A 13713-nucleotide genomic window follows, 5' to 3' on the forward strand; every position below is an offset into this window, starting at 1 on the left:
TCCCTCAAGGTACTCTTCGTAAAGGTACTCTGTTTTCAGTTTCTAGTGAGTAAGCCTGAATGTCTATTTCAGAATGTCCACAATTGTGCTGTGTTCTGTCCAGGTGTGTTCTCATGTGAACACAGCCTCTTGGAACACTGTCTTCTCTGCTCTAGAGAGGAGGATGAGGACAGGAGAACGCTAACAGTGCAGCAGACTGGGATCTAGTCAAACCACACAGCATCCTGCTCGCATCCTGCCAGCTCAGCCCAGTTCTTGGACTCTTCAACCCCAAACCACAACACTTCTTGGCTATGTACACGCTGCTGTACTCCCCAGACTCCTGCCATCATCAGCTCTCCCCTCCCTCTCCCCATCTTGGTCTTCCCCTCTATATCTCGGTCTCCTTGTCTCGGTCTTCCCTCCCTCCTTCTCCCGGTCTTCCCCCCCTCGTTCTCCGTCTCTCCCTCCCTCCCTATCTGTCTCCCCTCACACCCACACCCACCATTCATCATAGCCTGTCTAGCTCACCCTTACTTTGTAACGGGTTCTTGTCACGGTTCTTATTCCACTTCAAACCACTAAAACCTCTCATACTGGCTCTCCCTCTTTAACGCCCACCTAGTCACCGTGCTCTCATCTCTTCGCGGCTCTTGTTCCTCTAACATGGTCCCTCTCTACTTCCCTGCACTCCCGCCCGCCCGCCCGCCCGCCCTCCCGCCCGCCCGCCCTCCCTCCCTCCCTCCCTCCCTCCCTCCCTCCCTCCCTCCCGCCCTCCATCCCGCCCTCCATCTCTCCCTCCCTCTCGCCCTCCCTCTCGCCCTCCCTCTCGCCCTCCCCTTCATCCTCACCAGTGCTCTTGCAGTTCTCCATGTCGGGCTCCAGTTCCCAGCCTTCGTAACACGAACATTTGACACTGAACTTGTCCTGTTCACAGCGCTGGCTGCACTTCAGGTGCTTTGCACAGAAGCTCTGGATCTGGCACGTCTTGTTGTCAGCGCCCAGCTCCATGCCCAGCGGGCATGAACACACCACACCCTCACCAGGCGCAACCGTGCAGTTATGGCTGCAGTCTCCGTTGTTCATTGAACACAAGTCTGGAAAAAGAAGGAAAGAGAGAGAAAGTCAGGGCCAAGCTGTGGCTTGTGATGACGGCGTCGATGCGCGTTTGTTCAGCACGCGTAGTGCGACCTCACCGCAGAGCTTCTCGTCGGAGCCGTCGGGGCAGTCGTCGGTGCCGTCGCACAGCTTCTCAGCAGGCAGGCAGATGGTGGAGTCGTTGGCACACACGTGGTGGGAGAGCTTACACACCAGCGCCTCACAGTTGTCCTCGTCGGAGTTGTCCTCGCAGTCGCTGTCCCCGTCACACACCCAGGCCTTGCTGATGCAGCGGGCTGGGGGGGGGGGGGGGGGGGTCAAAGCTCAAAGGTCAAACCTGTGTCCATCCAGGCCAACAAAGCACAGAACGGCAGCGCCCGAGGAACTGTACTTTGTATCTGAAATGACAACCGCTCGCCTGGTCTACGGTGTGATGCAGGGTCATCCTCACCCGAATCCCTGCAGCCAAACTTGACGGCCGGGTCACACATGTGCGTTACTCCCTCGCAGGTCTTCTCGTCACTCAGGTCCATGCAGTCCGTGTCTCCATCACAGCGCCAGCGCATAGGGATGCACAGGCCGTCCATCCGACACTGGAACTCATCTGTGTGACAGCCGCCTGGTGGTCGTGTGGCTGGACAACAACGAGAGACAAGGAGAGAGAGAGAGATTCAGAAACTTGTTGTCTAAACACAACCAGTCCACTCTATTTAAGCGTTAGATATACCAGGATTTAGACCAATGGGTGTCAAAAACATCAATATTTGACAGCAAATAGGATGTACAGTATTGTAAGCGTCACTGTGAATTACAAATTCCCTGTACCAGTTAGACGAAATGGTGCAGGGTGAGAAGAGAGGCCGAGAGAATGAGGTAAACCATACGTTCCATCACCAGACGCTCCTGTGAGAGCGACACCTCACAGCAGTCGTTTCCCCTCGTCTCACCATGGGGTCTGGGAGACACAGTGTCCCAGACCCCACTTGGACGTTCACTTGGACGTCACGCACCAGCTCTGGACTTTATACAATCAAGCAATCATGAAGGACCTCGCCCAAACACTAATGAGCACCTGGCACAGTCTGGCTCACGCATGGCGTCAGGTGCTGGCAACTGTCAGCAGACCGCCCACCCAGAAGAGAGGACGGACTCTAATGGTTCATTCATAAACACATGGCGTGGATTTCTTCATTACCAGGCGGCTCCCATTCACTACTAACCTGGCATGCCTGAATGAAAGCAACCGAATGCCCAGGAGGCACCCACTAATGGAACGCTGGCATTGGAACAATGGAGGGAAGAGGCAGGACCTGGCTTCTCTGCCCTACACCCATCCGTGGCATCACCAATTAAGATGGTCAATGGAGGATTGGGGAATACTGCGAAAGGTTGATGGCTGGCGCAAGGGAAGAAAAGCCATGTGTGTCACAGTTTGGGCATGTGTGTGGCTGTGTGGAGGCTCATGTCACGTGTGTGATACAGATGAACCCTAGTTGAAGAGAGTGTGTGAGAGCTTGTGTGTTTGTGGATGAGAACACACGCGCACACATTTTGGTGCACAAGGACCCACATATTTGTCCATATTACACACACACACACACACACACAGCAGCTCCCTAACCAGCCTGCCCTCCTGTGACCTTCATTAAAACCTCAGGCTGCCTCAGCCTGTTCGACTTTGTGTAGTGTGGTGGTGGAGGGGGTGGAGGGGGCGGTGGGGGTGGAGGGGGTGGTGGGGGCGGTGGGGGTGGAGGGGGAGGTGGGGGCGGAGGGGGAGGTGGGGGCGGAGGGGGAGGTGGGGGCGGTGGGGGTGGAGGGGGCGGTGGGTGCAGTCTGTCTGGCTGCGACTCCAATTCTCTGGTTCCAGCCCATAGTGACGGAGGCTGAGAAAAATCTGTTGACTCAAGCTCCCTCCGTCTATCTATTTTGAGCAAATGTTACCTTTCCTGGTTAGGGTGGATATACACACAGAACCACACATGCACACAGCCCCACGATGTTGACGTGTGGTTTGTCCCACCACGAGAGGCTGGTCTCATATGTTTATCAGGCAAGGCATGTTTGGAGTCGTTACTGGGGTCTCCAACATGCAGTACCCTGGGGTGTGAACAGGTAGGGGGGCTATGGGGTGACGAGCATGTTGTGATGTTCCCAACGACATGGTGAACTGAGACGGTCCCTAAGGAGACCGCTGGGGGGGGGGGATTAGGATGGAATGACATGACTGGACATGTTGAACTGCAGGGGATGGGAAATATGGAGTCTTTACATCGTCAACAACTATCCATCACACCACTGTGATGGATAGGGAACAGCCCTGTTTATGGGAACAGCCCTGTTTATGCTCCATAATTAAAGGAATGTGGCATTCACATAGACCTCCTGCCCCTTCTGGGAGCTTTGCGTCTCTTGATTGGGAAATGAAGGGTTGAGAAAACCACGATTGGTTGTGTTGACACTTAAGCTGTCACTCGCTTGATTAGCTGTGGGTCTGAGACTTCCCTCTGATTGGTTGGTCCCTGTGCCGGAACTCACCCTGGTTGGTGCAGTTGGCGTGGGTCTCGTCGCTGTAGTCGCCACAGTCGTTGTCGCCGTCGCAGGTCCAGTAGTCTGGGATGCAGCGCCCGCTGTTACACTTGAACTGGGCGCTAGAGCAGGAGTGGCTGCAGCCCGCCTCGTCGCTGTTGTCCCCGCAGTCGTTGTCTGGAACACACGCACACACAGTCAGACCTCTCACACACGTGACGCTCCCTTGAGAAATGCTGAGATATTCGCCCAGGTCGTGGACCCGATTGAATCTTTTTCTTACACATAGCTTTACAGGCTAGATAGTACACGTCACGTTACTTTTACCACCAAATAGAACTTCAACCAAACTGATTATCAGGAAAGAGAGAGAGAAGACAGAGTATAAAATAAATCACAGAAATTGCATAGATCAGACCATGCACCATGAGTGAATGTACCCAGCACTGATACATTGAGCTTGGCAGCAGAGGCAGAACGTCCTCCCTGGTCTACAGGGGTGAAAGCAGCCCTACACTGAAGGATCACAAGGAAGGTCTTTTCTTTTTTTGTCCCCCTCATTTCTCGAAAGCACCTCCGATAATATGCTTCAGTTTTGTATGCTCAGATTTACAGTTATAGCATCGATCTCTGTCCCTGGATTAAGCGCATAAGAAGCAGCTGTGGTGAGTTTTACTGAAATAAATAATAGTTTACTAGTAAAGATATCATTAGTAGAGAAGCAGGCCGGCTCCTAACCTATCTATCCCTATAGGCCTTGAGGGAGGCCGTGGCCTAGCAGAGTCTAGTCAAGGTTTCCCTGCTCCGCCACAGCGAGGCTTAAGCCTGCAGCGTCATGGCGATGGTGCATGTTGATCTATGCACTAACCGGTTGGGTTCGGACAATTCAACTCATCAGAGCCATCCCCACAATCCTTTTCTGAAAGACAGAACCAACGGGAGACAGCAGAGTGGGCGCACAGCACAACACCAGACAACACGCATGGAACAACAACAGTAACCGACACCTGATTGACAGTGGGAGACCAGGCAAGCACAGACACACAAACATCCTCACAGGACAAGAAGACAGCTGGCGCTTATGGGGTGGCAGGTGAACATTACCCAGCATGCTGAGCTACAGGCCAGCGTGACAGCGTGACAGCGGGGCACTAAGGAGCACACAGAGCAGCTGGAGGAGGAGGAGGGGGGGGGGGGCGAAGGAGAGGAGGCGAGGAGGAGGGGGAGGAGGAGGGGGGGGGGCGAAGGAGAGGAGGCGAGGAGGAGGGGGAGGAGGAGGGGGGGGGGGCGAAGGAGAGGAGGCGAGGAGGAGGAGGAGGAGGGGGGGGGGGGCGAAGGAGAGGAGGCGAGGAGGAGGGGGAGGAGGAGGGGGGGGGGCGAAGGAGAGGAGGCGAGGAGGAGGGGGAGGAGGAGGGGGGGGGGGGGGCGAAGGAGAGGAGGCGAGGAGGAGGGGGAGGAGGAGGGGGGAGACGGAGACTCTTACCATTGTCACAGCGCCAGTTGATGTTGATGCAGCGGCCGTTGTTGCAGGTGAACTGGGTCAGGGGGAAGCAGGTGGGGTACGCTGGGGACAAAGTGACACTGGCGTCAGCCAGGAGAAACTACACACAGCATGAATGACCAGATGGGATCAGGAAGTCTGAAGTATCTGCCTTGAGAAGGCTGTAAATGCCCCCCTGAGCCACAGTCATGTGACCTCTCAGGAAAAGAGCTTAATGACCGCAGGATAATGGTTCTAGGTTAAGAGGTGACTCACCACAGGAGCCGGGCTCGTCTGAGCGGTCCCCACAGTCGTCGTCCAGGTCACATGTCCATGACAGGGGGATGCAGCGCCCGCTAGCACACGAGTACTGGTTAGGCGGGCACGTGCGCGCTGGAGCAGAAGAGGACGGTTGTCATGGGGGAGTTGGCATAGAGATAGCCCACCTCTTCTGTGGAAGTGCCTCTACTAACAAGCCCCACGTTGCCCTTTGAAATGCTACAACATAGGTCCGAATCGGAGAAGAGGAATGGCTACATTTTTAGGCCCTTATAGCTTTCTGAATAAATGTTTTTAGGAAAGCAGGTATCCAGTGCCTGTCTACGGTGGGCTTGTGTGTGTGTGTGCATCCTACCAGAGCAAGTGGTGTTGGACTCATCCTCATCATTTCCACAGTCGTTGTCTCCGTCACACAGCCAGCGGAGGGAAATACAGCGGTTATTCTGGCACTTAAACCTGTCGGCAGGGCAGGTGTGCTGGTCTGGGGAGCGGGAAGTGGAGGAGTAGATTGAGCGAGGGGTCAAGGTAGAGGAGTGGGGGAGGTGGGGCACAGGGATACAGTGTAAGCACGAGCATATAGTGTGTTTTGGACAAGGTCTTGTTTTGTCTGAAAATGGAGCCTGTCTGCACTCTGGCCACAGACAGACAGACAGACTGGCTAAGAGCTTTTCCAGACCCACCAACATTCCCGCATACCTACACACACACGCACACACGCACACACAGGTCTGGCCTTTCTCAATTCATTCTGGCATCAACAGACTGTCAAAGTGAAAGTGCTGGAGGCCATGTGACCCCAGTGGTCCAGAGATGGGAGGAGAGGAGATGAGAGAAGGCAGCTGGTCTATTACCAGCAGGGTGGCTGTTGACAGGTGCCCTTTATACTCAAATTCTGGATTATTACTGTACTCTGGAGTCTGTGTGTGTGTGTGTGTGTGTGTGTGTGTGTGTGTGTGTGTGTGTGTGTGTGTGTGTGTGTGTGTGTGTGTGTGTGTGTGTGTGTGTGTGTGTGTGCGTGTGCAGACTCACGGCACAGCTCTGGGGCCTCATCGCTGTTGTCCAGACAGTCGTTATCTCCGTCACACTTCCATCTCTCCTGGATACAGCGGTTGTTTTTACATGCAAACTCTCCTGGCTGGCACTGAGGAGGGGGGATGTACGAGGGGTTGGCTGGGTGGAGGGGTAACAACAGGGAAAAGGGAGTGGAAGAAAAACGTTCAAGATCTCAACTTGAATTAAAACGGCCTGAATTGGGAGTCCATGTTGAATTTCAACACAGCATCTCAGTGGAGGGATTCAGGGAGACAAGAGTGGAACTGTGTACCTCACACTCTGCCCAAACAAAATCTAGCAGTCCATAATCCAAGCCTAAACTGGGCTGCTGCTTCACACATGAGAAGGATTTCGGCTTGCAAGCGACACACACACGGTTAAACTTGGAGATACGGTTTTATCCTTGCTTAATCTGCGTAATCCTACTTCCCCTAGTCCCCTACTTTGATCATGGTTCTAGAGAAAGACAGACATGTGACCGACACACACACACACACACACACCCCTACCTTTGCAGCTGACGTTGTCATGGTCGTCCAGTAGTTGGTCCTCTGCACAGGCACACTGTCTCCCTTCAGGGATGGCCAGACAAAGGCTGCTGCAGCCACCATTGTTGACACGACAGGCGTTCGACCCTGTAGACACGCACACACACACACACACACACTCTTGGTTGACAGAGAGGAGCAGGTGTAATGACAAACAGAAGGATGGAGTTGTAGGAGGACTGGGGGGGTTACCTTGCTGCTCCTGGGCATCGTACATGCGGATCTCAAAGATGGGCGGTCTCTCGTTGCGGAGCAGCGTGGCGTGGTTGGTGGTGGTGTCCAACTTAAAGATGCTGCCACTGCGGTACTCATTCCAGAACAGGAAGTGCTTGTAGTGGCACAGGCCGAAGGCGTGGTTCAGCTCCTGGCCCTCGTACACAGTCTTACCACACAAACAGTAGGAGGGAGACATACAGTCAACCCAGAAACAGTCGACCAATAGCCCCAGATGTTGGTCAAAACTAAACTAAACGCCTTTATAATCTAATGAACCACAGTGGTTACGGTGGACCACGTCAGGCCCGTCAAATCCATTTTGAAAAACTAAAACAACCTTCTCCACCCGCTCCCGTGTAGCTGACCTTGCGTTCGGTGCTGTTGAGGTAGACCATCTCGATGCGGTCGTAGTAGGCGTCCACCCAGTACAGCAGGCCCTGGGGGATGTCCAGGCTCAGGCCGTTGGGCCACAGCACCGTCTTACTGGTCAGGAACACGTTCCTGTTGGAGCCGTCCATCCAGGCCCGCTCAATCTTCCCTCTCTTACTCTCCTTTGGGTCCTCCTCCCAATCGGTCCAGTACATCCACCTAGGGAGGCCACCCAAGTCAGTCAGTCAGTCTGTGTGTGTGATAATGTCAGCCCCTTCCTCCTCCCCTAAAACACAGGCAGTTCATGTGCAAGCAGAGGCATAGCCTACTGTAAATGGGACATGTCAATCAAGACCTTGAGGAATCAGTTTAGTTTCAGGTCTAGTTCTGCGCTCATCCATCACCAGGAGGCTCCGTCCCCAATTTCTTTCTCTCTCTCACACACACACACACACACTCACATCTCTATTGCACTGACATGAGAAACTATCCCCCCCCCCCGTGGTCTGAGGCTGACTGATGACAAGCCTTACAGCCAGGGAGTGGATTTCTCTAGGTAAGCGTAAAGAAACAAATCTCCCTGTCCTTGTCGATCTGAAGAGTTTAAAGACACTACACACATATACACACACACACACACAAATAGATTAAGACATAGGAAGTATGTATTAAAGCCTTTGTTTGGCCAGTGAACAGACAGTCATCTGTGGATGAACACAGTGAAGAGAGAAATAAAACAGCGGGTGCATAAACCTGAAGACTCAATCTGAGCCAGAGCTGGGATGATTGAGACTGAAGACAAAGTAGCAATAAGAAGGTCAAAAAAGACCATCAGAGAACAGGTGGGAAAGAAGTGATGAAATTGGTGAACTATATTATATTTATATTTAGTCATTTAGCAGACGCTCTTCTCCAGAGCGACTTACAGTAAGTACAGGGACATTCCCCCGAGGCAAGTAGGGTGAAGTGCCTTGCCCAAGGACACAACGTCAGTTGGCACGGCCAGGAATCGAACTGGCAACCTTCGGATTACTAGCCCGATTCCCTCACCGCTCAGCTACCTGACTCCCTACTACTGAAGGGAGACCAGGCTTTCAGTCACTGGAATCTAAGTAGACAAGCATCCAACTGATTGGAGCTGACCACCACCCTCTCCGACTCCCTACCTCTCTCACTCTTGCGCACACACACCCAAACTTAATTTCCCAGCCAACTCTCCATTCATTTCAAAGCCACAAACATGCTGGGAAGAGACATTGATTTCTAAGCCAAAATCATTTATATTCAGTAGCCTTCCTCTCCCACCGCACGCATATTAAAGCCCTAGGTGTACCATGTCTCAACCACATCTCAGCCCCAGACCACAACAACCCCCTCCACAACTCACCCATGCAGTGGGTCCACAACGATGGCTCGTGGGTGGGTCATCTTGCCCTCAATGAGGGTTTTGCGAGTCTGTGAGGCCTTCTCCAGCCGGGCCACACTGATGCTCTTCTTGGGCCCGTCGTCTGTCCAGTACAGGTTATCAGCCATCCAGTCCACTGCTATACCCTCCACGGTGTGGATCCCTGAGCACGGCCACCAGACATGGCCCACAGAAGACATGAGAACAAACATTTTGGATCAGTCTTCAACAACCAAAAAAAGCTGTTCGACCCCAAATATTCCAGATGTTCTAAAATGACGGCGGTGGTACAGTACCTTCCTTGAGGATGGTGTCCCTCTCCGTGCCATCGATCTTCTGCCGGCCGATGAGGAAGCTGGTGGCATCGGCGAAGTAGATGAACTCGCTCTCGGCGTGGAAGTCCAGCGCCCGTGGGTTCATCAGGTTCTCTATGGGGATCATGTACTCGTCGGGCACCTTGGCATTCATGTCCATGCCCCGGATAACCCCTGGACGACCTTTACCGTAGACCAGGAAGAGCTCGTGCTCTGGTTCTGAAGGGGGGACAGGAGAGAGAACCCTTCACTTGGCTTGACTAAGGACGTTTACTGGACCACAGTAAGATGGATGAGGCGGCTGGAATGGTCCTGGCATCACAGAATCCTCATCATCCAATCACCTCGTAACATACAACAGAAGCAATGAGTTAAACACTGACTCATTAATAGCACGGTCAATTACATTCCATCGATCAAGACAGGAAGTGACATGCAGGAGCAACAGTCCTTAATAAAAGTCTAATAGATTTTTCACTAATTGGTGTTGGTGTCACTGCATGGTGGTGGAAATGAGAGGAGAAGATTGCCACTCTGAGTGCCGTCTTCAAAGCCAAAACCAATCACTACATCTGAGATGAAGTATCAGACTGTTAATACACCCCCACTGAGTCAAGATAATGAGAGACAGAGACATTATTCTAGTCAAATATGGGAGTAAGCAATTGAGAAAGGCCTGTCTGTCCATGACTGTTCCCAGTGCGAGGAGCTTCTCATATTAGGCTCAAATACCAGAATGAGGAATCAGAATCAGAATGGGTTTTATTCGCCATGAAAGTTTGCACAGACAAGGAATTTGCTTTGGAGGACTTTTTCTCTCAGTTACATATACAGCGGTACTATACAGTGCATCTGACAGTGGATTGGCTGGTTGGTACAGTCTCTAACAGTGGATTGGCTGGTTGGTACAGTCTAACAGTGGATTGGCTGGTTGGTCCAGTCTCTGACAGTGGATTGGCTGGCTGGTCCAGTCTTAGACTGGGCACTACTCACTCTTGCAGGATTTGCCATCACTGCCCAGGCTGAAGCCGGAGCGACAGCGGCAGGTGCGGGTCTTGTGGCTGTTGCCCAGGAGACAGATGTCAGAGCAACCTCCAGCCTTCCCGAACTGGTCTGGAGCACAGGCATGACTCCGCACTGCACACACACACACACACACACACAGGGGGGCATCAACTGGATGTCACACTGCTGAGCGGGAGGTCTCCAGGCGATGTGTTTGTGTGCAGGCGTGAGTGTTACCTGGAGGCTGGCGCCTCTGGTGGTAGACATGCAGCGCTCCGCCCTTGTCCACGCGGGTGACCACCTGGTAGTCAGAGCTGTTGAAGCGGTTGACTCTGATCACGCTGGTCTTGGGCTGCATGTTGGCGTTGTCCGAGTTGGTGGCATACAGGTAGTTCTCAAACACTGTCAGACCATACAGGTGCTCAATCTGAAAGTGGATGGGGGTGCGGTGGGGGGGGTGGAATCAAGAGATAAATACTTTGAATAAAATAACACATGGCTACTGTTAAAGTATTCTCCCAGAACGGTCATGACCAGGCCCAAACGTAATACGCGGGCGCAGAATTCCGACAAAAATCTGCAGATTTTCAAATAGAACGCATTGGTCTGAGGCAAAATGTAAATAAACTTCTCAACTCATATTACGTCTCTGTTATTAAAACCTAAAATGCTAAGAATTAAAAAGGAAGCACTTATCGACCCAAATGACAGCAAGAGACAGGGCCATGGAGTTTCCAGGCCATCTTTATGAGGATGGATCAATACTTTTTTGTAAAGTCTGTCAACATTCAATCGACCATATTCGGCGTCAAACTGTTGTGGAACATCTTCGGTCGCTCCGACATAAGAACAGGAAGGCTAGCATAATTTTGCAGATCTCTGCAGATTTTCAGTCTGAATAACCGCAGAAAATGTGGAACAACCTCCGCGTATTCCGTTTGGGCCTGGTCATGACTTCAGTGTGTTAATCATCATGATGCATCGGCTTCAAAATTCGGGAGCCCTTGTAGACCTCACTTCCCATAACTATAAAACACACAGAAAAGTGTGTGTATGTCTGCCTCTGGTCTGGTCAGTAAATGAAGACCATTACTCTGGAGCACAGACAGGTCTGAAAGGGCAGCTAACACATAAAAGGCATCTCCTCAAAGCCTGGCTCAATCAACAGCCTTTTCTCAGACACCATCAATCAGCCTTCCTAATGAAAAGGCTCATGTCCAGTCCTGCTCTATACACACAGCTCACCAGTCAGCCCAGGGACTGCGTAACACACACACACACACACACACAGCATGTATGTCCCCCTTGAAAGGTTAGTTTTAATCTAAGCTAGTTTGTCTAAATAGAATGGCATCTCTCTACAAAATGATAAGTGTTTTGCCACAGCTTATAAGGCCAGAGCTGGAAGTGTGGTGGCGCATGTTGATGACCTCACCAGCAGGCCTTGGATGATGGTGTGTCGGTTCTTGCCCTCATAGTCCACAACCTCGATGTAGTCCAGGTAGGCATCGGCCCAGTAGACCAGCTTGTTGACCAGGTCCAGGGTGACACCGTGGGGGAACACGATCTTACTGTCCACCAGCTTGGTCCTGTTCTGACCATCCATGTCACAGCGCTCCACCTTGGGGATCTGACCATAGTCTGTGAAGAACACCTTCCTGTACAGAGGGAAGAAGACACTCATCGATTCTGTCATGAATACATCTCCATACCGACCGATAAACTGATGAATCAATCTCTTTCTCATTTCCTTCCAAGTGATTCTTTGATGGATTTCTCCTATATTGGCTGGATGCTAAGCAGTGTTTCCCTGGGGGTGACCAATGCCTCCACAGCCAGATACAGGACTTTGCCAATACAACACAGCACAGAGATGCTCTCTCTGTCTCTCTGGTATCAAACCAGTTTGATGTTCATGTCTTTTACACATGTTAGCTTGGGTCATGTTTTCTCTATAGAGAGTCTATTTCCTAAAGCAGTTTACTTCTCCAATTCCAAAAAATCTGAGTACTTAAAAGTTTCTTTATGCTTCCACAGTAGAAGCTAAACTGATGTTCCCCTCATCCTCCAACAATGTAGCTGACCACAAAAAGGGATACTGGAGCAAACGTACCAAAGCAGATGACTGGAGGAAGCAATTATTACTGTGGAAATTGGCTGGAATGAACAACAAATATGCTCACACACAAAAACACACAGACATACACAAACTGAAACAAACACAATAAAGTCCTTCAGGAATTAAGAGTTTGAGACCTCTGTCATTGGTGGTGGGCCTGAAATAAAAACATGACTTTACTAAGAAAATGGAATGGTGGATTTGGAAGGCCCAGGGCACAGAAATACAAATGAAACATCTGCAGTCTATTATTCCAAACCAAACTTTCAGTCCAGCAGCTCTCCGTCTAAGAGTTCCAATAAGTCCAAAAGTTTAGAAGAACTACCACCCCTGCATCTTGATGTATGCCCCAAACAACCCCATCAATCCATACCTCCATCCATCCTTACTTCCAAAGAAGCTCCCTGAAATCATTATTTTAATGGACTATCGCCCTACTATTGTGTGTGTGTTTGTGTCAGCTCACCCCATGGAGGGGTCTAGGGCGATGCCTTTGGGGTTGTAGAGCTCCTGGTCCAGCAGGGTGACACACGTCTGGCCGTCCTTGTCACAAACAAAGATCCGGTCGTCCACGTCATCAACAAAGTAGAAGTTTCCTGTCAGCCAGTCTATGGCCATCTGCTCCACATCTGGAGAGAGGGGGAGGGAGACAGAGAGGGAGAGGGAGAGAGGGGGAGAGAGGGGGAGGGAGACAGAGAGGGAGACAGAGAAGGAGAGAAGGGGAGAGAGACAGAGAGGGAAGGAGAGTGGGAGAGGGACATTTGAGAGTTGTCTTAACCTTTGTCTTGGTAACAAAGTGCTAGAGTGCAGAGTCCCGGTAGGGGGAAGACTGCGTAGTTAGTACAGACACACATACACACAGGAGTTTCTAACGGTGAGGTAAGGGTAGAGGTCTCCATCAAGGTAGACGGAGCATGTCCATGAGCTGTAAGCTGAAAATCCTGCCAAGCTAACTCTTCAGTGTATAGTAAACTAACCTCAAGGTAAACATCTGACTACAATATGTGCTCTCATTCCTCACGAATCTGAGGCACACACTACTGGCATCAAACCGAAAAATGTGTGTGTGCGGGCCGAGTGTGCTGTATGTACATATGTGCGGCAGAGGGGTGAGAAGTCTGACTCATAGTCATAAGATGGAGGAGGAATCCAAATTAGGCAGCAATCCATTGTAGGCAGTGGCAGAACCCCACAGAAAACCCTCCAGGAAAACATCTAGAACACAGATACGTGCAGACACAATCTGCTCTCGTTTTGTGGAGGTCTCAACCTGGTTTATTTGACTCATCATGGCTCAAATCCCCATACTGAGGCAAGATCCC

General features: G+C 51.5%; 1 protein-coding gene across 1 annotated transcript in view; it reads right to left on the bottom strand.

Moving 5' to 3' along the window:
• The window catches only part of LOC136940271 (low-density lipoprotein receptor-related protein 1-like), a 73066-nt gene that overhangs the window by 33494 nt on the left and 25859 nt on the right, over positions 1-13713 (bottom strand). Inside the window, exons 7-23 of the mRNA XM_067232321.1 lie at positions 12858-13020; positions 11708-11930; positions 10510-10699; positions 10261-10404; positions 9250-9486; positions 8936-9116; positions 7545-7767; positions 7156-7345; positions 6925-7050; positions 6392-6532; positions 5718-5843; positions 5360-5476; positions 5087-5167; positions 3613-3780; positions 1529-1711; positions 1176-1373; positions 831-1076 (exon numbers count right to left, since the gene is read on the bottom strand). Of these exons, the coding sequence (XP_067088422.1) occupies positions 831-1076; positions 1176-1373; positions 1529-1711; positions 3613-3780; positions 5087-5167; positions 5360-5476; positions 5718-5843; positions 6392-6532; positions 6925-7050; positions 7156-7345; positions 7545-7767; positions 8936-9116; positions 9250-9486; positions 10261-10404; positions 10510-10699; positions 11708-11930; positions 12858-13020 (2937 nt within the window). The remainder of the gene's footprint in view (positions 1-830; positions 1077-1175; positions 1374-1528; positions 1712-3612; positions 3781-5086; positions 5168-5359; positions 5477-5717; positions 5844-6391; positions 6533-6924; positions 7051-7155; positions 7346-7544; positions 7768-8935; positions 9117-9249; positions 9487-10260; positions 10405-10509; positions 10700-11707; positions 11931-12857; positions 13021-13713) is intronic.

Source organism: Osmerus mordax, chromosome 1, assembly GCF_038355195.1.
Source record: "Osmerus mordax isolate fOsmMor3 chromosome 1, fOsmMor3.pri, whole genome shotgun sequence".
In the NCBI taxonomy this organism is placed as follows: domain Eukaryota; kingdom Metazoa; phylum Chordata; class Actinopteri; order Osmeriformes; family Osmeridae; genus Osmerus; species Osmerus mordax.